This window comes from Sphaeramia orbicularis, chromosome 15 (genome assembly GCF_902148855.1).
Source record: "Sphaeramia orbicularis chromosome 15, fSphaOr1.1, whole genome shotgun sequence".
Taxonomy (NCBI): Eukaryota; Metazoa; Chordata; class Actinopteri; order Kurtiformes; family Apogonidae; genus Sphaeramia; species Sphaeramia orbicularis.
Genome location: NC_043971.1, coordinates 23269125 through 23296716, shown reverse-complemented (window position 1 = coordinate 23296716; position 27592 = coordinate 23269125). Strand labels below are relative to the sequence as shown.

At 39.3% G+C, this 27592-nt stretch overlaps 1 protein-coding gene across 1 annotated transcript; it reads left to right on the top strand.

Moving 5' to 3' along the window:
- The first annotated feature begins 432 nt into the window (after window positions 1-432).
- On the top strand, window positions 433-26646 carry kcnk12 (potassium channel, subfamily K, member 12). Its single transcript, XM_030155167.1, has 2 exons — window positions 433-1454; window positions 21657-26646. The coding sequence occupies exons 1-2, from the start codon at window positions 1115-1117 to the stop codon at window positions 22547-22549; spliced, it is 1233 nt and encodes a 410-aa protein (XP_030011027.1). The 5' UTR covers window positions 433-1114; the 3' UTR covers window positions 22550-26646.
- The last annotated feature ends 946 nt before the right edge of the window (window positions 26647-27592 follow it).

Sequence of the window (27592 nt, the reverse complement as noted above, 5' to 3'; positions counted from 1 at the left end):
TGTTGTAGGCTTTCTAGTCGTAAAGCATAGAATGAATCTTTTATATCTATGTAAAGAAAGTCACACATATAACAACAGGTTGACATGATCCAACTGTATATTTACATTTTATGGAGAATCCTGGCGCATACAGATTGTTGAGCTCAGCATTATTTGCTCTTATGATCTTTTGCATCGTTTCAACCTGTTAGAAGCTTTAAGATCTCATTTACTTTAAGGCTGCACTTTCATTTGTGACCGCTCTGCAGGAAAAGTGATCCCGTGTGTAGAGTATTCCTAGTGCGTAATCCAAGTGATAAAGTGACTCCTCGTGTTTTCTTATAGCTCTATCTAAAATCAGTGCACATGGATTATCTTTTCTTTCTATTCAAAATCTGTTTTACTCTATTCAGTCTGTCCTCTTCCAATAGTAAACGGTGTAAAAATCACAGTCTCCAAGGCACACCGGAGAGTGATCTCACCACATACAATGATGGGATGCTTTGCGCTACTATAATGTTCACACGAAGGCTCTGCGCTTGTCTACACCAGGCAGCACAGCACAGGGGGAGAAGTGAGTTATTCCAGACCGGAGCGGGATTTTCCTGCGGCACTTGCATGTGTAACCTGTAAGAATTTCGTGCCTCACTGTGGGGTTGGCAGGGAAACATTTTGGTGCAGAGGACCCAGAGGATACTATTTGAATTTGCACCCTCAGTGTTTTTTTTTTCTTTTTTTTTTTTTTTGCACGAAACAAAAAAAGACGTCCGGTTGGATTTAAACTGCAGTCCACTTCTGATCAACTGCATTGCCACAACTGTGAGAGAATATGCATCTATCATGAAACCATGCGTCGCCGGCTTTTCTCATGAACTCTTCCTTTGTCGGCCAGTGCAGTCTCGTGGATGCACGCACTCGTATCCACAAGTGGAACATTTTGTGGCTTACAGCTACAGAGAAAATGACTTCAGAACTACAATGAGACAACGTGGTGGGCTAAGCAGAGGGAATGTGTGCAGAAGTGCAGTGAGGGCAGTCCAGTGACTTGCGGACCCCCCCCCCCCACAGCAGAGTGAATGCCGTCTCCGATGTGGAGCTTGTCGCTGTCCGACACGAGAGTGGTGCTGAAATTTGGATGATGCCTGGCCAGCGACTGCAAGGCTGCCGCTCCCTGCACTTAAACGAAGACAACGGCCGCTTCGTGCTGCTCGCCATCCTCATCCTACTGTACTTGCTGTGCGGCGCTGCGGTCTTCTCTGCCATAGAGAGGCCCTCGGAGCAGCAGGCTCACGGCCGCTGGAACGGGACGCTCCACAACTTCAGTGAGACCTTCAACATCAGCCTGCAGGACCTCAACTCCTTCCTGCGGGAGTACGAGGCTGCCATCGCCGCTGGGATCCGGGCTGATGCTCTGAGGCCACGATGGGATTTTACAGGGGCTTTTTATTTTGTTGGAACTGTGGTGTCGACTATAGGTGGGTGATTTACTCATTTCCCTGACCTTTGCGTCCATTTGGCTGCAGGCACAGTGTCCTCTAAATACTTGTTGAAAACCGTTCAATTGTGTGCAGCCTTGCTTAGAGAAGACAACATATAGGGTACGTGGGTACAAAATTAACTCCAAGTGTACACACTAATCAATGCGCAGCTCTCACACAGGCAGAACACTAATGAGGGGATGCTTAAATGAGTTTCGACCACATCTCCACACAAAGATTAATTTCCCACATTATTTTGTACAATAATCCACACATCTGTCTCAGTCTGTTTTAGGTTTGTTAAATAATCATATCATTACTGACAGTCTGGATGTCTGGAGGATTGGAAACCCTGCCATCCCTGTAGGCTGCTTTCTTTCCATTGGCTTACATACAGAATGACAGATTAACATTTTTGTTTTTTCCAGTCATGTGTTACACTTTGGCTGTGAGAGAGTTTGGCAACGGGGGGACAGCTGACTTGACTGCCATTTGGAACTGCACACTCATCTCTGGCTATAGGACAGCACCCATGGGTGCAGTCTTTGCCACATTTCCATTCAGACCATCAGGAATGTCAATGAGAAGCCCCTTCTGCTCCCCCTCATTTAACATTTACTTGTGCAATAGGTCAGAAAAGAGCAAGTGTCCCTCCCAGGGCACCCCGAGGGCCAACGGTACGATGCATTGCATGCCTGATGGCCGAACCCTCCAACACCCATTTCCCCACCCCTCCCTCACGTCCAGAGAGGACCCAGCATACAGTGAGTGAGTGAGTGTCAAAGAGCAATTGAACATAGCCCAGGTAATAATTTGAACTGGCAGCAGCTGACCTTGGCCTAATACACACATTTATACACTTTGGTACCACTGACACCTTATATTAATGGAAAACCTTGGTAAAGGAAATTGATAAGGGAAACAGATGGCTATATGTCCACAGGGAGAATTGGATTCGCATGAGTGGGAAACCTATCAAAACTTTATTTCCTGCATACTTTATTACCTACCTAATATTGATTAAAAGAACACCAGTACACAGAGGCAGAGCTCTTTGGGAGTCAATACACTCACTTCAGACACCTCACATGAGGGGATCACTGCCGCTGTGACTGTGGACATGTCTGAGGCAAGTTGAAATGTTTTGTGCTCCAGTTGTCATGAAGCCTTTCCTGACAAGTGGATCCTATCAATTGACTTTGCTGAGTCAAAGGGGGAAAAGGGTGATGGTGAGATTTCTCTTCACAGTATTTGTATCATTTTCATATGGTAGCATGGATTTCTTTCTAGATTTTCATCTTGCTTTAATCTCTGTGCGCCACCACCCCACCCCTCTGGCTTGTGTGCTACTTTTTATGCACGCTTGCAAGCTACTGATATAAAAGGGATTTGGGGCCTCCCCACACAACTTTTTATCAGAGCGGCATCCCCTTGTCGCTCTAGACACTCCTCCCAAACACTTCTGTCTCTGGCTTGGCTGTGCTGGAGGATCCAAATCTGCAGTGACACTTTGCTCTCCTTGATGTGCCTCCACAATGTTGCTTTGAAGAATCAAAGTGAAGCCACGGCCAAGCTGGGCGCTTTTTTATCTGTAATTTTACCCAGGTTCAGTGACCGCTCATAGAGATTTTCTATTTTTCCATCAAAAATATATAATAACATCATTTCAAATCCTTTTTCTGTCACTATTTTGTCTGAGCTGACAAAGTGTGTTTTCTCAGTTCTTTGTTGAATTGAAGTCAGACCAAAAGAGTTGTTTTTGTCACAATAAACTCCAGGTTGTCTCACTCTGCCCTACATAGTTTGATGAAACTTCACTGTTTGCATGCTCATTAAAGAGGGCACTTATACCCAGTAAACAGAATTTCTATAAATATGAAAGCTATTAATAATCAACAGTACTGACTGACAGTGGATGACTTCCAATTGGGACAACTCTCTATTTCCATTACGTAGGTCTGCAGCTCTCATTGTAAGCTGTTATGGAAGATATTCTCTGTGTTTCAGAGCACCAAAAAAGAAGAAAATACTTGACTGTGAATCAAGTGTACTTAATGGTTTTTGATCCAAGTCTTTTAACTTGTTGCAATTGAGTGGGACAAGCCTCTTAAGGGTAACTGGATGTTTTGTAGTTATTCCACATAAATTCAGCTGTAGGTTTATGTTGTGAGCTATTTATTCCTGGGGAAACACTCTGTCCTGCCTCTGGCCCCTGGCAGCCACTGCAGTTTCTTGCACCATCTCACTCATATCCACCCACACAGAGAAGTCACAAAAGGCAGACATGGCAAATAGGACAGTTAAACAAACACCACAGAGCAGAATCTCATGCAGCTTTTTTTATTATTATTTAAATGAGGCCTGGTTTAACTTCAACACATTTCACAACTCGCTAGATGAAGAAAAATGTCTGAAATGGGTGGAGTTAAGGGAAGATGAAACCCAAATAAACCTTGGTTTTCAGTGGTGTACTGCAGCAAAATGACAAAGCATTCACACATTGTCTTGTCCTATTACAAACAATGGATTCCATATTCTTTTTTTAATAATGTACATTTTACATTGACACAGATCCAACTTGAGTTTGTCTTGTTGCATTGAATTTCATCATTTTGCAAAGTTTTTCTTGAAGTTGTTGACACTTTTTTTTTTTTTAAAGAAATACTCTCCAAGATTTAGCTTAAAGCTGCAAAACATCATTAGCAATCTATCATGACTGCAGGTGACCTCAGTTCTGCAGAGCGCTGTAGTAGTCACTGTAGTTTCAGTCTTGCCATTTTCATTAACCTTGTTTTTTGTAGAAGCATCAGTTTTCAGTGAACACTATTCAAAAGGCATACAACTGCTTGAATTACATTCTTTAGGTTGCTCTAAAGCATGACTGTGAATTACAGTGTTTCTTTGTGTCTCCTGGATATACAAACAGGGCAGCTAACATCTTACGTAACTTTTAGGGTCATGTTAGTCTGAAGCTGCATCTGCTTCCCACAAGTCTAATATCCCCCACAGGTATCACATGACTTCAATCTGACATCACTATAGCCTCACATTTGACCATAGCACCCTCATTAAGCTAATTTATGTGCAATATCTAACCTTAGTTCACAGAGCAATAATATGACTTACTTTTCAGTTTGTCCAAACCTGTCCAAGTGAGCACTGTTGAGACTAAAATACAGGCTCTTACAACATCATATCACCTCCACTGGTGTTAGTTTTTCACTTTATGCCAACCTGTACTACTAAAATACATCATACCTCCTAAATACAGAACTACACCTCAAAATCAGTCCAGTGTAAAATTAGACTTAATTTATAGCACTCACTGCCAATGTTTGGATTTTCTGAACAGGGAAAGGACCCAAGTGAAAACACTGGTGTGGTTTCAGTAGATTTATTGCGACAAGACCTTCAGACATATTAAGTTGACAGAAAACGAGGCAGTCGGCAGTTTCAAAAACACCAAAACAAGGCAGAACCCAAAAACAATGAAAACACAAGGGGAAACACAAGGAGATGGGCTTGAATTCATGATCCACCCTAATGCAACACCCTGGGAATAGAGTACAACCACAAAGGGCACTAGCTGTGAAGCCATTACATCAGTGTTTTTCAACCTTGGGGTTGGAACCGCACGTGGGGTCACCTAGAATTCAAATGGGGTCGGCTGAAATTTCTTGTAATTGATTAAAAAAAACAACAAAAACAAAAAAAACGTTTTAATGAAAATATATGGTGAGTTGAGAGAGACAATCATAATACATAAAAGACATGGCAAACTGTGAAGCTGAAACTGAAGCACTGTGGTACTGTTCATTTTTCAAATGTTTATTGTGGCCGGTTTAAGATGCTGAAGCTCTTTCATAATTCATAGTTTGAGTTATTGTTTGTTCAGTATTAATTGTCAGCCTTGTAAACCCAAGCTGGACTGAATGTACAGGGTGGGGAAGCAAAATTTACATTGAACATTTAGTTGTTTTTTCTCAGCAGGCACTACGTCAACTGTTTTGAAACCAAACATATATTGATGTCATAATCATACTTAACACTATTATCCATACCTTTTCAGAAACTTTTGCCCATATGAGTAATCAGGAAAGCAAATGTCAAAGAGTGTGTGATTTGCTGAATGCACTCGTCACACCAAAGGAGATTTCAAAAATAGTTGGAGTGTCCATAAAGACTGTTTATAATGTAAAGAAGAGAATGACTATGAGCAAAACTATTACGAGAAAGTCTGGAAGATACTATTAAAGAAGAATGGGAGAAGTTGTCACCCGAATATTTGAGGAACACTTGCGCAAGTTTCAGGAAGTGTGTGAAGGCAGTTATTGAGAAAGAAGGAGGACACATAGAATAAAAACATTTTCTATTATGTAAATATTCTTGTGGCAAATAAATTCTCATGACTTTCAATAAACTAATTGGTCATACACTGTCTTTCAATCCCTGCCTCAAAATATTGTAAATTTTGCTTCCCCACCCTATACATATCCTGACCAAGGAAAAAAAAATTCTCACTTTGTGCAGTAATCTACACCTGGCTTTTCTGCTTCCGTCCATAATAATATACATTATATAGACTAAATGTAGTCTAAAATTAATGTTTATTTGCAACATAGTAAAGCAAACTATTATGTGATCAAAAACAAGTTAATTTTAGCAAAAAATGTCTCCATTCTGGGGTTGCCAGAAATTTGTGATGTTAAAATGGGGTCATGAGCCAAAAAAGGTTGGGAACCACTGGACTACATCTTAATCAGACAGACTTGCACCAAGTTCCACCTGTATGGATGAGACAGGATGTGAATTTGTTACATTTGCACTGTCACGGTTATGAGATAATGTACAGTCGCAGAAAAAATTATTAGACCATCAAAAGTCATCAAAAACAATGGTTATGGAATCAAGTACTAACTCCTGTGTGTATCATGTGACTAAAACAGACAGAAAAGAAAACATGGAATTCCTAAAAGCGCTGATTTGCAGTACAATGCCACAGATATTGATGTAAGAACTTAAGTGATTTTGGTTATTATCAAGAAAACGTGGAAAATGGCTCAGTATCAGCTCTTAAATTAAACTCTTGTGAGCTATTTTTGTTTTTATCATTATATTTGTCCAAAGAAATGTACCTTCGGTTGTACCAGGCATTAAAATGACCTGGAAATTAAAGAAAACAAGGGGTGGTCTAATCATTTTTTCCACAACTATATATATTAGTAAGCTTAAAATAATCAGTGTTAATCTTTTAATGATCTGAAGCAATTGTTCTATGATAAGGAGAAAACATTCCTTGAGCAATGGGTGCAGCAAAGAGAGAAGGAGGGAATAACGTACAGTATATCAACAGTCCAAAGCTGGGTTCAAACCTGGGTCACTGCGGTAAGAATTCAGCCGTAAAAGTTCACTGTGTAAAGTTAACCTATAAAGACGCAGTGCCACTTTTGTAGCAGTTCCCAAATGAACTTTTTTTAAAATTTAATCTTTCTTAAGTGATATTTATTTTTTTATTTAACCTTTATTTAACCAGGATGTCCCTTGAGATGAAATCCCTTTTTCGAGGGAGACCTGACCAAGAGGCACATCAGTACAATACAAATGAACTAACGGAGTATAAAGCTACATACAACTAAGACAACATAAAATGACTGGAAACATAAAACCTAAAAACCAGTTTAAGAATAGCAGTTATATATATTTGGATATATTACCATTTATTATAATATTATCCTTTGTGTTTTGCATGTTTCACTGTAAATCATGTATTTTCCTATATTTAATTCAGATGTTCACAAAAACTCGAAGTAAATTCAAAGGTATTTATATCAAAACAGAGAAAACTGAAGAAAACGTGTCTCTTTCAGCAAAATATATCATTAAATCAAGTGTCTCCATCCACTGTCATTTGTCAGACTCGTTAAGTTTTATTAGGGAATCAATGTTGTAGAAGATGACGGTGTTTCCACGTTCACTACGGAGCTTCTAAACATCCAAATGGGTCATATCTGATGACCATGAAAAGATGACAAACTGCATTTTACACCAGTTATTTACATGTATTGATATGATTAGTGGATCATCAGGTATTAAAGAGTTTAGATCAGTAGATGCTTTTGGTTTGGGTCTTTATGGGTTAAGGATGATTTAATTGCAGAAATTACATGTAACATTCATAATTATTTCTTAAGTAAGTTTAATTATGTGCCTGAAAATAAGAATTAGGTGCCTGCACTAAAGGTTCTCCTTGTTTTCTATTTTACAGAATGTGATGTTAAGCGTTAAGGTGTGTTACCATCACCTTCTATGTTGGAGTGTGGACCAGAGGAAATAAACCCCATGACTAAAAAGCCCAAAACAGACAAAATAAGCTCTGTCATTCACATTCTTACTAACTAATATAAGGGAGATGAAGCAACGTTACATTTCTTTTCGTCTCATATTTTCTGTTTTATTGGATAGATCCAGTAGAAAGAGACAAAAAAGGCACAGAATGAGAGGGGAAGACGTTCAGCAGAGGGACTGGGTTTGACTCAACCCTGGGCCACTGCAGCAGGGACTCTGCCTTAAAACACAGTACATGTTCCACCAGGTTCATGAATTTTTAAGTCAGACTTAAAACAATAGTCGTTGTGCCAAGATGAGCACTAAAGCAGGTTTTGTTTACTGACATCAGTCCCCCTGTTCACAGTGAGTGAGATTATACCCTGTTCCTTCCATGCAAGAAATCAAGATCCGTATATACCATATATCATTTCCTGTGTCCTCTCAGATGCTGCATACTCTGCAGTAAACTCCTGGTTTTTGTGGGTGGTATTGTAATTTTTCTTATTCCAATTTTAAAAGTGCCGATTTAGCAGCAGTCTCACTGAAGCACACTTATGAGGTTTGTCCAAGTGGACCTTTACACGCTTGTCTGGTCAAGGACTATGAATCTGGGATGGAACTGCAGTGTCAAATTGTTCTCTGTACTTCTGAGCGTTGGAGCTCTTGAATCGCTGAGGTTACAAGACAATGTCACCTCAGACTAGCGGAGCGTTCATTTGGCATTTAAGCAGTGTGACTGCATCGATTCCTGAAGGCGGGTCGTGTTTTTGCTTTGATGTTGTGTTCTTATTTAGATTAACCACTCCATGCTGCCTCGCTGGGGTACAACCATCTGTGTTGTTGTTACTGTGGCTGTATGTTATGAATGTGCTTTCAGCAGGTGGGTGGGAAAGGTTTGCAATCTGCAAAAGCAGATTCATTGGAGCATAGCAATGTTTCAGGCTACTTGTCTCTGCCTTCTGTCTCTCACTCCAACAGTCATTCCCTCGACTCCCCCTTGTTCAGTTAGTGGTTTCACTGATGGACTGCCCCAGACAGTGTGGACTCCTTTCTAATGTCTGTTTCAACCCTGACATCTTGGCTCTTCTGTCCATAACTAATTTAGTGCATTCATTTATTTGGATTCAATCATTCATTCAATCACTGTGATCTCCTGAAGGCTTGTGGGACAACCTTGTAATTGTGTTACTAAATAGAGTCTCCTCATATTGCACAATCAATACATTACATAATAAGATGGAAATCATTTTACAGTCATTTTACGGAGCCATTCAAAGCTGGTCAGTATGATTGTCTATCTTTACCTTCTGTCGACGCATGTCTTTTCCTCTCTTCAGATCTCCTGGGCCGCTCTGTGAAATCACAGACTCAGAGGAAATGTCAGTGTTAAAAATGGAAAACAGAAGCCTCTCAGTCACATGAAAGAAACCCAGGGTCTCTTTAGATTGTGTGCCGTCCTGATGTTCAGCCCCAAAATGATTTCAGTGAAAAGATGGGTTGTACTGCTGCACTGAATGGCCAACATACTGTTTCAATTAAGGGACAATCCATTTTTCAAATGATGTTGTACTGTTGCATAGTAGTTACAAAAAATACAGATGTCCTTTCATGCACTGAGAGTTGTTTGTAATGTTCACATGTGGGATTTGTTTTAGTAGTTGTGCTTTAAAAACAAACTTTTCCATTTTAAAGCATCAGGAGCTGAAATCAGTGCCCAGGTAGCAATTATCTTTGAGCCGGATCCACATTAAAGCCTTTACATCCGTTTATAGCTTACATCCGTTTTCTGACTTTGGACCAAATCTGCATCTGATCCGTCTTTCAGTTCTCTCTAGCAGTTCCAGAGTTGTGCTGGCATACGGATTCGGCCCAGAAAAGTCTCCCATAGGAAACAAATATCAATTTCTGAAAATACAGCTGGTCTATCAGCAGCTCTTTCCTCTTGGTTCAAATCAAAACACTAAATATAAATACAGTTAATCTGATGTGACTTCATGCTGCTATGGAAAAGTAAAACCACACTTCTAAACTTCTGTGTGGAGCCACAGAGGGGAGCAGTAGAATCACATCAGATCTGACAGATTTGGATCAGTGAATGGTAATTACAGTTGCAAATCATATATTTCAGAACTCTACTTGTGTAAAAACACCTGTAATTAGGCACAAGGCAGATTATCTTCAGCCCACAAATACAGACAAAAATGAGATACAGAAATTTTGTGTCCTCTTCCACCAACTGAATTACAATATGCTGAAGGTAATTATGGAACATTTTCCCAATAACAGTGAAAAACTACCAAGCACTGCAATGTTAATTTAAGTTATGCTGATAATGTTTCAGTCAAAGTTTAACAGTAATCAAATATTCTTATGAGTTCCACACTGCCCGGTTTAAATATTCTTTTTAATCCTTAACCTTTACTACCAAGTTTTTAAAAAAAATTGTCAGGAAGTCTATCAAATATATTACGTAATACTGAGTTACATTATGAATTGCATCATCAGGATAACTTGTATTCTGTAACCTATTACATTACAAGTTAACCTTCAGTGTTGCTGATGAACATATGGTTTAATTTCTAGAACTTTTATTATCTTTCAGTCTTGTTCTTTTGTATTAGTGGTTGAAAACATTAGTATTTTATTTCACTCTCAGCCTCAGTAATTTCCAGCCACAGCAGACAGCCGTTTTCAGTAAGACCTACTGGATACTTCTCTAAAAGGCCGACATGCACACTTTGCAACATATTGGAGTATTTATCAGCCGGAGCCAGATATTTCCCTCGGATGTTGATGGAGACCAAAACCAGCGCTAAAAAGAGAGTGAAATTGCATATAAATTACACAAGTGGTGGGTAGGAAGATGACTAAACAAAAAATTATGCTAAAATGCTGATGCTTCTCCATAGAGATGTCCCCTCTGGCTCCAAAAATGTAACTTATTTGCTTTAAAAAAAAAAAAAAAAAAAAAAAAGGAAAGGAAAGGAAAGGAAAGTGTGACATTTAATTCTGAAATAATAAAAAGTAAAGAAATAACCCAAACAAATTCACCTGTCACAATCACTCATCAGCCTAACCACCTGAAATATAAGCCATACATCAACTGATCCACATGACGAACAGCTGCTTGACAAGCGTCTTATCTGATCATTTCATATCTCAGTCATTCTCCTGACGGGACTGCCTGGTGTGGTAATGTGTGCGTAGGGCAAACCTGCTGAGAAACACGGGCTTCAATAAATCTACACCTTAGTTAACTGTGCCTATAAAGGATGGCTGTGTACACCCCTGCACTCTGTCACAGTGGGTCATAAATCTGCCCTGACTTGCTAAGACGCAGACTCGCCTACGTACGCCATACACAGTCATCATGGCAAAGTGATACCAAGATCATTTTAGAGGACACAGCAGATTTACTTGGCTTCCAACTCCTCTAACTCATTAACATTTCACTGATTCTGCTCTACACACCAGCAGGGCAACAGGAAGATAAACTCACTCTGCCTTCCTCTGACCTGACACATATTGGGGCTAATTCCGACAGCAATTTTGGATGTTATTCAGGTGTGAACATTGTGATCCCATCAGTTTTACCGACAGCCCAATTTACACTGATGCTGACATCAAAGCTGACTTGCAGTTTCCTTACACCACAAAAGCTTTTTTCAAACTTTTATCTGGTTTGTGACCTTAATGCAGCAAATCAGAGTCACATGACAGCATCTGCTAATGTGAAGCTGATAACATATTGCATAAAGGATGAAATTCCACAGAGTATTTATCCGAATCCTGCCTCTGTGTCATGCGTATAAATAGTTATCAGTGTTAATAAGCTAACAGCAAGTTGGCTAACAGTGTGATTTGGCACTTGTCCATCTGTCTGTGCCGTGATGGAGCTGCTGCTTATGAGAGAGACACGACGACAGCAGTTAAACATGTTGTGTCACAGCGTCTTTTAATCAGACGAAGAGTAGTGTTTAATTAAAAAAAAAGTTTGAGCAAAGTGAATGTCAGATTTTATTTATTTTTTATTTAATTTATTTATTTTGAACATGCAAAGAAATAAAAAAAAAAACAAAACGAAGCAAATTAAGACAAAAACAATAACAAAATAACATTGAAATGAACAGAATCTATCTTCAAGTACGTGCAAATCTGAATTTTGCATGGTCGAAAAGGAGTAGGAAGAAGTATAAACTTGCTTAATCCTACCCCTCAAGTGCTTTTACACCTTTATCACTAACTTAATCAAACAATACATTTTTCCTAATTTTAGTATTCAACCACAGCAAATACACAATGCAGGAATTCAGTTCTACGCAACAATATGTTCATGGCAGTACAGTCATACAAACAGACTCAACAATTCAACAATTTTCTTCAATAATTACAGCATATTTATCAATGCAGTATCATCCATTAACAAACACCCCTCATTGTCATTATTAAATATTGTACCTCACAAGAATCAATTCTTTATTTCTTTTTTTTTTTAACTGAATTATGTTTGATATTTGTTTCATCTCCACACACAATTTGTTCCACCATTTTACTCCACAGATGGTAATACAGAAACTTTTTAACATTGTGCGTACTTTATGAATCTTAAAATCATAGCCTCCTCTTTCACAAGACATTTCTTGAATATTTTAAATGAATTATATTCTCTCTCACCAAGTCCAATTACCATCCCTTAATCCTTAATTCAGAATTTTCAAAACAGAGCAACCATATTGACAACACAAGTAATTACAGAAAAGAGAAAGGCAAACACATACGCAGTGCGTCTAGTGGGTAAAATGATTGAGAATGATGTTAACATTATAAAGGAAAATTATATAGGAATTTGTCAGGCATGAGCATCCTATCATTGGAATGCATGTGGGAGCCATGGATATTACATATTACTGTTATATGTTCCATCGAGGGAAAAGACAAGCCAATTCCAACACTTGAAAGTAAAGTGTGAGCCACTTGTGTTGAGTTTGATAAAACAATACATCATTATGTCTGAATTACAGGAAACCGCAATCTTGAATCCCTCCTAATTGATCTTTTTCAATAAAACCGTGCAAGGTTCTTTCCTTGCTGGAAACCATAGAGCACCGCTGGCATGTCTGATAAATGAATGCATCATCCAAATTCTGAGCTGGTACTTGGAGTTTTTGTCAGTGCAGGAATTAATATCACTGAAGTAACAGACAAAGCTCATTTAAAATTCTGCCAATTGCCACTTGAACCTGTTTGTTCGATGGCCATTTTTACTTTCTAATGAAGGAATTGTTATCCTTGGAAAACACCACATTCCTGAGTGCGTTGAAATGCATAAATATTGTTTTTGTTCCAGCCTTCAGCAAATTATCCAGCATCTATACCTCCAGGCTGTCAGCTTCTGGCAGTCAGACAGTTTACGGACCCAGGACGGAAGACAAGCTCATAGTGGGCGCATTCTACTAATAGAAACTAAAGCATCATTTAATTGTGACCAACAGAGCATTGCCTCATCATTTCTCTAAGGCAGCTGCTGTGGTTTCTCTATGAATGATCCCAGATCATTATTGCAGCTGTCAGTAACCTAGCGGTCCCTAAAAGGAGCTGGGTTTCAGCACAGGCTTAAATTTTAGGGGCTTGCGCTTCCTCATTAACATTAATGAAAAAAACACCAAACTGAGCCACAGGCATCAATTTCCCGTTGGTGACTGATTTGACTGTTTTCATGTGATGGCTCAAATAATGAACCTGCTATGAAACCCATACAGTACAGTTTTAATGCAGTGTTACCATCATATTGTACAAGTATGAACACCATATGTGTATCTATTGTCTCTAATGCAGAACATTGAGGTTTATCGTGCAGATCTGAAGGCGACAGTCTTTCAATTGCTCCACCTGGACAGGTGTGTTTACTTTCAGGGCATAATACAAGAGGGTTTTATGTAGCTAAGCTTTTATTCAAACATTGACTGAGCATACAGTAGAACATAATAGGAAGTGCAAGGACACAGCCTTTAGATCCATCAGAGAGAAGCTATTAATCTGATGAGAGAACGACTTCTGCAGTCACATGAAAGGACAAATCTCTGTCAAGGTTTGCATGTAGACAACAAAAAAATTTAACTTTGTAAATGTAATTTTGCTCATTTAATCCTTTTCTCCAACTGTACTATAATAGACACTATGCATGTTGTTCTTCAGCGACAATGAAAAACAGATCGAAAAATGAAGAAAAAGGATAAATGCTGGCACAGATCCAAAGACAATGCAGCATATTTCTTTGACAATAAATCAATAGACACAACAACAGAGTCATTAATCCACCAGGCTCTCTTTGCCAGTGAGTTACGTACTGAGATACAATTTAAAACACTAGACTGTTTCAGTCACGGAGAAGTGAAATCACAAGGCATTTCAGGCATTTTTTTTGTTGCTCATGTTTGTGCTGCTTTGAAGATGTGACTGCATGCACCTCTTTACTCTGGTGTCTGTATCAGCCTGCTTTAATTTGACATGCCTCACTATCATCACCTCAGTCATTTATTTCTAATTATGACACAGTCATGTGTAGCACAAATTACCAGTGTTTTGACATGCAGAACAGATACAATTAACATATCGCCTATACTGTGTGGGTGAGCATGGTGTGAAGTTTAAAGACACAGAAATATTGCTGAATGTGTAGGCTTTAGGTGTTTTTTCTCATGCAACAGGATAGTTTTTAAAATATATTTTGTGCATGTATACACACTGCATTATTACTGTACCCAAACAACAATTGGCACCTCTGTGTCATAGCTTTGCGTGACCTGTTCTGTTTTGTGTCTTTTGTAAAAGTGGCAGCATAGTGTGAATGTTCCTATTATTATCCTGTCTGCCAGTAATGCTGGCAGCTTCTCAGCAGATGGTGTGATCATCATGTCTGAGGTCCGGCCATGTTGCTGCTTCCTCAGCCCTCTGTCTATTTTTTTTTGCAGACCCCTGCAATGCCACCCCATGACTAATGATTTCCTCTTCGTCACAGAAACACAGTTATCAGTGGGACGGGCATGCGTGGCATTTTCTGCTGCAGCTCTTATCAGTTCAATTTAAGACTATTCTCTTTTGTGGGACCCTGGCGGCTTGACTGGAAGCTTGTTTTCATACACATTAATTGGGGACATGGAGAGGCACCGTTTTAATTTTTTGTTTTGTAAAACAGTCACATAGTGTCTCTTTCCCAACCTCCAGCAAGTTGTTTGTGGGATGTAGTTCTTCTCCTCAATTACATTCAGCATACCCACATTTCTATATACAGTATGTGTTTGTGATTGTGTTTGTGTATATGTGTGCAAACTTATTTAATCTACTCACACTCCTATTGCAGTGTCATCCATCCCAGTGGAGGGTTTCTCTCCTCTGTGGCTTTCCTTTCATGCATTTTTTTCCTTACTAAAGGAGAATTTCTGCTTCCCCAGAGGACAGAAGATGTTGCATCTACACATTGTAATGCCGTTTGAGACACATTTGTACCTTGACTTGACTTCACAACGACATAAAATGACCTTCAGATTCAATACCAGTCAATGTAGAATACTTATTCCTATGAGTCAATGTAGAGTGTGTTTCTTTCATTCAAACAATTGACTATTCTTTGTTCTCACGTGGGTATCCATTAGGAGCTGCAGTGCAAATGAAGTGGCTGCACATTTTTTCTTGACTGTCCTTTTATTGTCACATGGCCTAGCCCAGACTGAATGGTTGCTTCTTTAGCACTGGATTGAAATGACCTCGGTTTCATGATAATTATGTTTTTGTGCTATTTTCCACTAAGTCAATAGTTCACTTTCATCATGCAGCCTCATTTTCTTGTTTCTGAAATGTACCAAGTGAGCTCTCACCAAATATAATGCAGGGTCAGATGTGAGCTCTGTGAACTCTGCTGCACATGTATATATTTGTATTTCCTTAAAAGGCTACCAATTAACTACCTGGACCTTTCAGAAATGATTCTTTGGAGAAAACACAGGCATATGCTGACATTTTTTCTCTGAATACAACACTTGTGAAAATGGCTCATTACTGTGTGTGACCACATCTTCATATCCTTATCTTGAAACGTTTACTTCATTCTCTTTGTGTTGCATTCAGTGTATCTTGCCTCCGGAAATGTCGCCTTCCCAGCCGAGGAGAATTTGAACAGGGCGCTTTGCAGGTTATTTAATAGCCTGATAATGAAACACCTGTTGCATTTGTAGATTCTGATTCTGAGTACTTTTTTCACCCAGAGCTGTCCAGTGTTGTGATTGATTACTATTTTTGGGACTGGGTCTGATAAGTGTTGCAAATGAAATGCAAAACATTCATTATGTCTATCAATACTTCTATTAGCAACAGTCTCAGCAATTTGCCTTATTTGTTTTGGCCCTGACTTTACTTAATGAGCCATTTTCAGTTACTACTGGACTGTAATGAGAGCTGCTCAGCCTGAATTGTTTCACCCCTCAGATTGCAGCAGAGCGTATGTGATTTAAAGTCGACCACTGGTGATAAAAGCTGACCTAAACATTAAAATCTATTTTTGTCTTTCTCTGTTTCATATTCCCTATAGCCTGATAACCATTAGAGCATCTTCTCCTTCTCTTAAATCTGTCAAATGGTAATTAATGGATACTAATGGCACCATTTCCATCACTTTCCTTCTGGTTGAATCTCTGGTGTGTAATTATGTGCACAAGCATCATTAGCCATCAGAGCATAACATCATTTTCTATGTTGAGTTGAGCATAGTCTACTTAATGTTAATGAATAAATATTCTCCCAGGACTCCGATTGAATTGGATTAGCACACATATGATTTCCTGCCTTATCAAGTTTTGTGGAATTAAATGGTGCACTGAGGTCAGCAGCAGGACCACTGACCTGAACTAGACTTCATCGGGTCCACTTGTAACCTTTCATTAGGAGTTTTTTTTTAAGTATAAATGAAGATGTCTTTGTTAATTAAGTCACAGTCCACACAAGTAGGATGTATCGTAGGTTTTAGTTTGCCTGTCCTTTGCCTTCTATTATTGTTCTGTTCACCCTAATGCGCCTTGACACAGTAGTCTGGAGTAATGGCTCTGAAATGCTACGCTGAATCGATGCCTGGTGCCTTTTCCTCTCTTAGGTAATTTACTTGGTAATGAGAGACGGTGCAGAAGACTGTCTCTCTGCGCGCTCAGAAGATGTAATCTGTTTTCCCTGTGATTCAGCTGGGTTAGAAAGAGTTTCACCACTAATTAATTAATTATGAAACTATGAAAGAGGATTTTACAGAAGGGCTTAATTTGGATAATCACCAGTCCTCGCTGTCCTGCCACCTATTGGTCTCTCGCTGGCTGTAACTGAACTTTGTTACTATCTTTGACTCAAGCAGAGAATCCGCCGTCTGCATGTGTGTGCACTGCTAAAAGGTGTGTAGATGTGCTTAGGGTGTGTGTGCATGTGTGTTAGAGAAGGTTCGCTTGTATCTATAAAACGATCTGTATCAATCAGTGCTGATCTAAATGACCTGGTGTGTCAACAGCAAACCCACATGAGAGTGGTTTTCAGTGCGAGAGATAAGGTCAAAGAAGCCATTTTGGATATCATAAAGAAAGTATTGTCTAGATATTGATGTCATTTATTACCTGACAAGGATGGTTGTAGATGCGTTGGAGAAAAACAAGGGGGAAAGAGTGGCCCTAATGCTCTGAGACGACTGAAATGGAGGATGGCCATGATGGAAAAATCAATTAACCTTGGCCTGGAAGTGAACTGGTTGGTCTTTCAGCACGATTTTATTTGTTGACAAATATAACATCTGCTATGGGCACAGGGCAGGACATGGAGTGTATGTATTTGTGTTCTATATTTGCTCTGATCTCACACACATTGTCTCTAACAACTTTGTATGGATCAAAATTATGGTGTTTGTATCATAAATCATAAGGTTTTCTCCTAAAATGTATGCTCCAATTCCCCAAACTCTAAACACTGTTGTACTCTACCTTTAGGACTGATATAATCTGTGATGCTGATGAGAATCTCGGTCTGATTCGGTCCACAGCAGCTACTGACGTGCAAGAAATGTAATTTATTTTTTATACAGTACAAACTGGTCTTTCTTCCTCTGATATATATACAGAACATTATTTTACAGAACTGGATTCTGCATTCATCACTTGTATTTCTCAGTTTCAGCTTATTTTGCCTAATTTTACACTGAGGAATTCAAAACATTCCATCATTAAGTGCTGCAGTAAAAGCTTTTTCTGTAGTGTTTGGAATTAGTCTCTCCAGTGTGTACTGACTGTTGTGTAGTGTTGTGGAGTGTATTTGAAAGCTTTTCTGAAACGTCTTAAAGCAGAGTTTGGTTTTGGTATAACTTTACATGATTTTGAGTAGAGAGTTTGGTTTTGAAGTTTGTCTTTTTGTGTGTGCAGTTATTTATTTGTGTTTAGAGCATTAGGCAGCGGTGCTTACATTTAGGGAAATGTTTCTTAGCATTAGAGAAAAATTGTAAGTTTTAGAGTGAAGGGTAGGATTAGGTAAAGACGCTCGAAAGCAAGTCTCCAGCAACACTGTCTGTGTTTGTATAAAAGCATGATATCACACCAAGACCATCAGTCAATAACTTTCTTACAAAGTCTCCCATAGACTTACACTGAACTTCTTTCATGTACTAAAGCAATAGTTCTTTTAATTACTGCAGTGGTGGTACTTTTGTACATTTTCCTTTCAGAAGGCTTTCTGAACAAATTATTTTGTCTGTAAAATATTTGATGAAGTTTACTGTTACTATGTTAACCCATAAGGATCCAATGTTACTTTTGTGGCAGTTCCTAAATTAACTTTTCTCTATATTTAACTTTCCTTTAGTGATTTATCACCATTTATTGTAATATTATCTTTTGTTTTTTGTTTTTTGCGTAAATCATGTATTATCCTATATTTAATTTACTAATCATGTAGATGTTCATTAAAGCTTGGAATAAAACTGAGGGTTATTATATCAAAAACAGAGAAAACTTAAAAAAAAAAAAAAAAAAAGCGAGTTTTTCAGCAAATCAATCATCACCTGAACATAAACTCAGTGTTTCCATTCACTGTCATTGATCCAACTCCATGGGTTTTACTGGTGAATCAATGTTATAGAAGATGTTTCCATGTTCACTACGGAGCCTCTGAACGTCCAAATGGGTCATATCTGATCTGACCATGAAAAGATGACAAACTGCATTTTACACCAATTATTTACATGTATTGATAGGATTAGTGCATCCACAGATATTAAACATTTTAGATCAGTAGTAGATTTTGGTCAATGGTGGATGTTTGGGTCTTTATGGGTGAAATTGACATTAACCCTCTCACTTCCCCAATATCTCCCTCCAAATATGGTCAGTGCTGGCTTCAAAAAAACCCAGTGGGTGACCTCATAATGGCACTGTGTACTTTTTACACCAATCAGCCATAACTTTATGTCCACTGACAGAAAACATGATAATAATATTGATTATTTCATTACAATAATGCCTTTCACTGGATTGGATATATTAAGCAGCATTAAGCAGAACATTAAGCTGATGTGTTAGAAGCAGCGAAATGATCATCGTAAGGAACTTTGACCTTAACAAATGGCCCATATTGTAACAGTGATGACTAGGTCAGAGCATCTTCACATCCATGGGTCTTGCTGAGTGTTCCTGGTCTTCAGTGGTTAGTACTTATCAAAAATAGATCCAATCTCAGGCCAACTGAGCATCTTTGGGAGGTGTTGGACAAATAAATCCAATCGATGGAGGTCCACCTCTCTACTTCCAGGACTTCAGGGATCTGCTGATAAAGTCTTGGTCCAGATACCACAGCACACCCTCAGAGGTCTGGGGAAGTCTAGGCCTCAGGTAAGAGCTGCTTTTGTGGAAACATGAGGACCTACACAATAGTCGACAGGTGGTAATAATGTTCTGCTTCCATAGATGCAGGATTGGTTGAGATCCGGTTGTTCTTTAGTTGCGTTTGGTGGGCCACTTTACAACTGGAATGAACAAAAAGATCTGGAGATGATCTGATCTGTTGATTTGATCATTACAATTCCTCCCTTGTCAAAGGCTTTGTCAATCCCTACTCATTTTGCTCTTTCTAACACATCAGCTTCAGGGGCTAAATGTTCACTTGCTGCCTCATATATTTCACCCACTGACAGTTCTCACCGTAATGAGATAATAAAAATTAATACCACTTTGCCTGTCAGTGGTTAAAATGTTATGGCTGATTGGTGCATATAACAAACACAAACTATAAATTCAGACCTCTGTAAAGGCCAGAGGTAGATTCTTCTTATTGCTACATAACATTACTTAAGCACAGACAGAAAACTCTTATGTTCCTTCTTTTTTGTTGTTGGATGCACTAGTAAGTGTAACCGACTATTATTGTGGTAACAAAGTTCAACCATGAGCTATTCCATAGCTTTAGTAGAGCTGGGCTCACTTGGACTTTTTTCTCTGTTTTGTAAAATAAATGATACTGAACTTTTAATGCCTCAAGTTTGGTTTTCAGTTGCAGTGTTAAGATAATTTGAATTTAAGGAAGTAAAATGTGTTCTAATACACAGATACTCATCATTAAATGTATTATTTAAGTAGCATGCCCCAAAGCCAGCAATGCACCTGTGACACTCTTAAGGATGGAGAAGTACTCCTTCAATATTCAACATCTTGTTATCTACTGTTTCATCCTCCTCTCCTCTCCTCTCCTCTCCTCTCCTCTCCTCTCCTCTCCTCTCCTCTCCTCTCCTCTCCTCTCCTCTCCTCTCCTCTCCTCTCCTCTCCTCTCCTCTCCTCTCCTCTCCCTCCCCCCTCCCCTCCTCTCCTCTCCCCTCCCCTCCCGTCCTCTCCTCTCCCTCCCCCCTCCCCTCCTCTCCTCTCCCCTCCCCTCCTCTCCCGTCCTCTCCTCTCCTCTCCCCTCCCTTCCTTTCCTCTCCTCTCCTCTCCTCTCCTCTCCCCTCCCTTCCTTTCCTCTCCTCTCCTCTCCTCTCCTCGTAACCTCTTTCCCAGCTTGAACACTCAACCTAATTGACTAAAACATCAGAAGATAGCAGGATGCCATCCACACACACATCCACAAAAATGTATTCAGAGGGCCTACCTAAGCTTATTCCTGGCACTAGCCTCCTCTCAGTATAACCTCTGTGTCCTTGATTTTGCAGCCATATCGATACAGAGAGTATGCTCTGCAAGTATCATATGTATAATATCCATACTGTATCATTTATACAATAAAGACTTTTCAATGTATGCAAATATTTTAATAATTCACTAATGAAAATATTTTAAACTCATGTGACCTTAGTATAGTGTTTACTATATTTATTCAGTGTGTCTATTAAAAGTAAGGCAGTCTGATTAGTTATGCATCTTGTTGTTTTCCTCCTCATTTTCTCTTTCTTTACACAAAGGAACTTAATTTTCTATGCAAACATTGCTTTTTCTAATTAGTTTATATTCTCCTTTTTTATATCATCCTCCATGTCCATAATTTTTAGTTTACATATCTTCCAAAGATTATAGCCTCACTTCAGAAGCAGCATAAAAAAAAAGTATCCTACATTGTCTGCATATTGGTATGTGTTCTCCACTCAAGCCCCACTCTCCAATCAGTGTGTCATTACAGGCACAAATATTTAAAATTATGCTTTAGAACTCATTACAAAAACTTAGTTATGTAGTCATTTTGCATTTGCACATCATTTCTCTTGTCTCGAACTGGAGACATGTTTCATGAGAGGAAACATTAAGAAATATTGTGGGTGAAAAGCAGCTTTCGGCCTGATATAGAGACTAACTGTATGGTATCTCCGCTCTGCCTCTGCAGGTTTTGGGATGACAACTCCGGTGACAGTTGCAGGGAAGGTGTTTCTTATCTTTTATGGGCTTCTCGGCTGCGCTGCCACCATCCTCTTCTTTAACCTCTTCCTGGAGCGAATCATCACACTGCTGGCTGTTGTGATGAAGGCTGTGAGGGAGCGCAGAATCAGGAACAGTGGCCTACTCCCTCCAGGAATTCGCCATGACTTCTCAGCCTACTCTCTCCCAGGGTGGAAGCCATCAGTGTACCATGTGATGCTAATTCTCGGGATATCAGCCATCACCATCTCCTGCTGTGCATCGGCAATGTACACACCAGTGGAGGGCTGGGCCTACTTAGACTCTCTTTACTTCTGCTTTGTCACTTTTAGCACCATCGGCTTTGGGGATTTTGTGAGCAGCCAGAACGCAGCTTACGAATACCAAAGCATTTACAGGGTGGCCAACTTTCTCTTCATGCTAATGGGCGTTTGCTGCATCTATTCACTCTTCAATGTCATCTCTATTGTTATCAAGCAGGTGCTCAATTGGATGCTGGAGAAAATGAGCTGTTTGTTTTGTCAGCGCTGCAATAAGGCCAACGCGTTCCTGGGCCGACGCAACGCCATTCGCCCAGGCTCCAAGGGTCGCCAAAATCGAGGTGGCCAGCCGCCAGACTCAGATGGACCTTGTGATAGTGACACTGAGGGGCGCAGACTATCAGGGGAGATGATCTCCATGAAAGACCTAGCAGCCTCCAATAAAGTGTCCCTGGCTATCATGCAGAAACAGCTGTCAGAGTCAGCCAATGGATATCCCAGGACAGTTTGTGGCAGCTCACGCCATAATGGTTTCTCTGGGGGGGTTGGCGCCCTCGGTATTATGAACAACAGGCTGGCAGAGACAAGTAACTCCAGGTAGAAGAAATATGAGTACTCCTGTTCTCATGCTATGGAACAAGCCCTGAGGTTAAGCACCGTAGAAAAAACAAAACAAGTCTTTTGAAATGGATGGCCAGTGTAACTTGTTATGCATGATACAAATGTATTTTTTATCATTATGTTTGTTGGAAATTACAAGCCTATGGTGATAATACTGTTAATAATGATGGTGATTGTAATGAAGGTAATGATGCTAAATTACATGATGAAGACAGCATGATGAGAGAACCACAAAACACATACATAGGTTGATCTGGAAGCATGGGAACCACCCATCACTCATTCCATTAACCTCAAACCCAACACAGAACAAATCACTGCAAGTCTCAGTAAGTATCAGTGTTAGTCTGCAGAGGATATAGCCTGTTTGTTCATGCTCAATATATCAAATGTGTATGACTGTAATGTTGTACTATAACGGAGCCAGGGAAGTATATAGCATTTTCTTAATTGTTTGGGGGTTTTGCCAGTTTATTTGAATGTACATGCACATATTGAATGCTAAGCAGTCTGAGAGTGTAATCAGTGAATGATATGGCACATACTGATCTATGCATTATACTTGTCATGCATTTTTTGCACCATTTTGAGACCTTCCATTGATTGTGTAAAAACCCGTTTTTTCCCCACACCAGTCAAGTTTTACCCTCAGGTGACAGTGTGAAACATACAGTGCAGTCTCTGAACATGGCTGTGATGTAGCTGATTATGACAGCGCTGTGAGGGGCAGTTTGCAATGCATCACACAAGAAGGCAAGAAAAGAATAAGTTGCCATTGCTTGAAATGGAGAAAAGAGCAAGAGTTTAAGAATGAAAATCCATTTCTCATGAGAGAGGAGCCGGCCTTCTTATCAGCTCAGAACATGTTTCAGCGGCCAAAGACTTTGACTTGAAGGGTAAAAGAAGGCACCTTCCAACTGTGTCGTTTGCCTTTTTCTCAAGCTTACAGCTCTCTGCAAGGAAAAACAAATGATAACAATTTGTTGTGTATTAACGACTCAAAGAACATAGGCTGTAGACCTACGTATTTGTATAGTTTATTTGAGTTGAAATGAAAGGGGGTAGCATGAGGAGGATGAGCAGGAGGAGGAGAAAAAGGCAAATTAGGAATGCTCCTACCCTGCATGCACATTATGTTAAATAATGCAGATTGAGACAAGCCAGGTCAACCTCAGATTGCTGAAGTGAAAAACAAATCCTGAAGGACTGTCCCACAGGCATTGATTCATCTCATGTGGAGATTATCTGTTTTCATCAATGAAGACCTCTTTCCCTGTTAAAACAAAGTATGATCCAGAAGCATACAGGGGTTGCATTTCCACTTGATTTCACTGCAAATGTGTAGCCGAGGTTTAATGGATAGGGGGTGTTTGTGGAGGATAAGCTGCTATCCTGTCAGGCTGCACGATCAATGTCCTTGTTGCCGGCAACTATCTCTTCCGAGGCATCAGTGATTTAAAGCAGTGAGATGGTGTTCGTAAACAGTCACGCAGAGGGAGGAGAGATTGATAGTTAAACAGTCCGGGAGACTGTGGTAGTGGGTAAGTAGATGGAAGGACAGATGACAATAGCTGCAAAAGAAGAGAATGTGTTAATAGTATCAGTGAAGGACTCCCCTCATATCCATATTCATGCCCGATGTATGACAGCCAAGGGCTCAACTTTTCCTTGTGTTTATCTTCAGTGTCTGATAGCCTCCCGGACCACTCACTCCTTCCCCTCTGTCATCTCTGCATTCACTTCACACTGCACCAAAACCCTCCTGCTTCCTTTTTCTTGCAGATCTCGGCTCTCTCCTCACACTCATCGCCCTAACACTGTGAACATGAGAGATGCCACAAATGTGTATATAAACACTGGAATGTCTTCAGCAGGTGTGAAATAGGTCTTTTGTTGATTTTTTCTAGTGCTGAATAATCTCCTGTGTTCCCCAGTCTAACCAAGAGGAATAGAGAAAATGACTCAGGTAGTTAAATCTTCAGGCTTGTCTTAGTTTCCTGCATGCCAATATGGTAAAGCCATACAAGATAGGTGTATATAAAACAGAGGACTCTTTAAAGTCTATTTTTCTACATATAGCTTTCGATATCTACTCGTGGATGATTGAAAAGTCTCACTGTCACACATCTCTTACACAGTCAGTCTGCAGATTGATGAGATAGAGCATCCAGATCTGAATTTCCCTCTTAAAACACAGATATTATGGTGACAAAAGTGAACACTCTTTCCAGATGTTAAAAATTCCCAGCTCAGTGGCCTATGAGCAGCAGAGTGAGCACATGTTGGTGATGTGATGTGATGCTTGCAGTGCCGGGGGGGCTCATATATTGCCACACTGTCGATAGCAGTGACAGTGCAGACAAAGAAAAGTGCCAAATCCTGGGACATTTGAGCAGGACTGTGGGCATTCTGTAGCAAATGACATAGTTTGAATTCAATAGTGCTCCCCGCTGTAATATGTCACCAAAGGGGAAAGGTTTTTCTGGCACTTTTCTATAATGATGACTCCCAAATGATGATATATGTGAACCCTATTTCCCTGTGAGGGTTAAGGTTACAATGGCAGCACCTGATTTTCAAAAACCCATTCAGCAAATGGGGTCTAGCTACCTGTTGTACCCTTATCCTTAACTATGACAGAAAGCATGCATGTATGCATTTATGTGCCCAAACCAGTGTGTAAATGACTGAAATGAGAATTAAAAGGACTGATACTTTATCTTAAATGCTTCCCTTGACATCAGTTCCCTTGAAAAGTTATTCCACTCAATATAATATCCATGAAAATGTATTTTCCTTAAGTCTAAAACACATCAAAAGCTTATAAGACATTTAATATAATATTTAGAAAAAAAAAAAAAGTTTGCTCACCTAAAATGCATGTGTGGCTTGAAAATCAAATGCCTTACTTTAGTCCTTACATATTACAAAAAGGTTCCCTGTTGAAAAGATTATAGTGTGTAGAGCTTGTGTGTTGTACTATACAATCCTTTTGCATTTTGCAAAATTGATCTCCATTGATTGCAATGGTTTTAACAGTCCCACTGTCCTCTGTATCTTCTGTAAGAGGAGACAGGTGGTCTTAGGAATTACTGTTTGTATTTGTTATCAAGATGCTTCTTCGACGTGATATCAGACTTTTTGTTTTCGTGCAGTTAATTCCTGCCATGTTATCATCAGACGTGGAATTCAACTCGATAAAAAAATGATGCAAAACTTTCAAGCCAACGCTATTTGTACATAATATGGGTAAACATAACAGACTTGGATCACAGCACCGGGTGGCTTACAGTAAAGCTGTGAACCTTAAATTGAAATCTGCCGATGTTTATTATTGTCAAAGCATATTGTTCTGTACTCAGAAAAAAAATCTGTTGTGTTATCAAGAGCTCTTTGACTGTAGAAAAGCTCAACTGAAATGCTCCATAGCAGGTACAAGCCCCGTAATAAAACAGTTAGTTTGAATAACTGCGACTGGAGTTGTTGTTAGTGTTCATCTGCATGGCTGCTGATGGTGCTAAGAGCTTTATTATTTATTCAGCAATGCTATTATTTCTTTGTGATCACAGTATGATACATAACACTGTGCATTCTTCAGTTTCCTCTGGGGCCGAGTGAACGAACACTTGTATTTTCAGACTGTTAAAGCTGGAACAAAATGTTATGTACAAAAATTTGGCAAGGGCACAGCTGTAAATGTATCATTCACGCTCAGCAACTGAATGATGTATTACTGGCTTGGTTGGCTGCGTCTGATCTTTAACAAGAGCTGCATTGTTAGCTTTGATCTGGAACTTGATTTCCAAATTCACAGGACATTGGCACTTAATGTATTTTTAATGGAGACTGATGATATGGAGCCATAAACCACATCCAGAACGGGATTTCAAAGCTGCCTCAGGTGTCTGTGATCCACAGTTACGTTGACCTTTGGCTCTATCAACATCAACATTACTCTACACCTTGATGTGTGACTCATGTTGCTTGCATCGTGGTGTAACATTAAGTTAATGTATGCAAATTAATTCTGTTTGCAAGTTGCACATTTATACCAATGATTGTACTTTTATATTTATGTAATTAAAATCAAAACCTATATAAAACAAACAGGGGGTTCCATTAAACACTGATATTTACTGATGTTCTTTGACTCTCTTCATTGTTTTTCTCTAAAATAACACAAAAAAAAAATACATCTTATCCTAATGCACTCACAAAACTCGGATTTCTAACATGAAACTAGTCATTTCACTGGTGATTAATGAAACAATCACTAATCTCCTATAAGACAGATTATGGGCTGACATTTTGTGAACTCTTTCTGGCTGGTGAGTCACTAATAGAGTCATTACTTAAATCATTCATTACAAGAAATGGCTAACAAGAGTCTTTTCTTTCCACTAACAGGTCTGCAGTCTTGGCTTGTTAGAAGAGTCTGTTTATGGTTTACTGGTCTTTTCCAGAAACTTGCAGGTTGCACATCATAAATGTTAGCGTGCTACTAGAAGAAGGATGGCAGGTTTACAGATTTTTTTTCAACTTGTGAAAAAATAACATTAAAAAACAATACAAAAGAACAGAACAGACATCTTCAAGAAAGTGACTTAAGCATTCATAACTTGTGAAATACTGTAAGTCTTAGGTTTTATTGGCTGACTTTATTAAGGGATTACTTTTAAGTCCCTTGCTGCCAAAAAAAACATTTTTTTTTTCCTCCAAAAGCACAATAAGACTGTTGAACTCCCGAACTTGCACTCAGCACTGAACATGTAGTGATTACTTCAGTAGCTGTTGTTGCCTTTGTTTTTCTGTAGACCCACTGTGTCACAGCTTCATATTTCCAAGTGAAGGGAGACAAAGAAGGTCTATTTTTCCCGTCATTAAAAGCTTTAGTTTCTCTTTTTTTACTCTTTTTATAAACTGCCCCCGTTAACGTTTGCAGTTCTCAGTATGTCGCCCTGATATATTAGCTTTGTTCAATCCAGGATGTCTTTCAGAACACATACAGCTCATTGAAAGGACC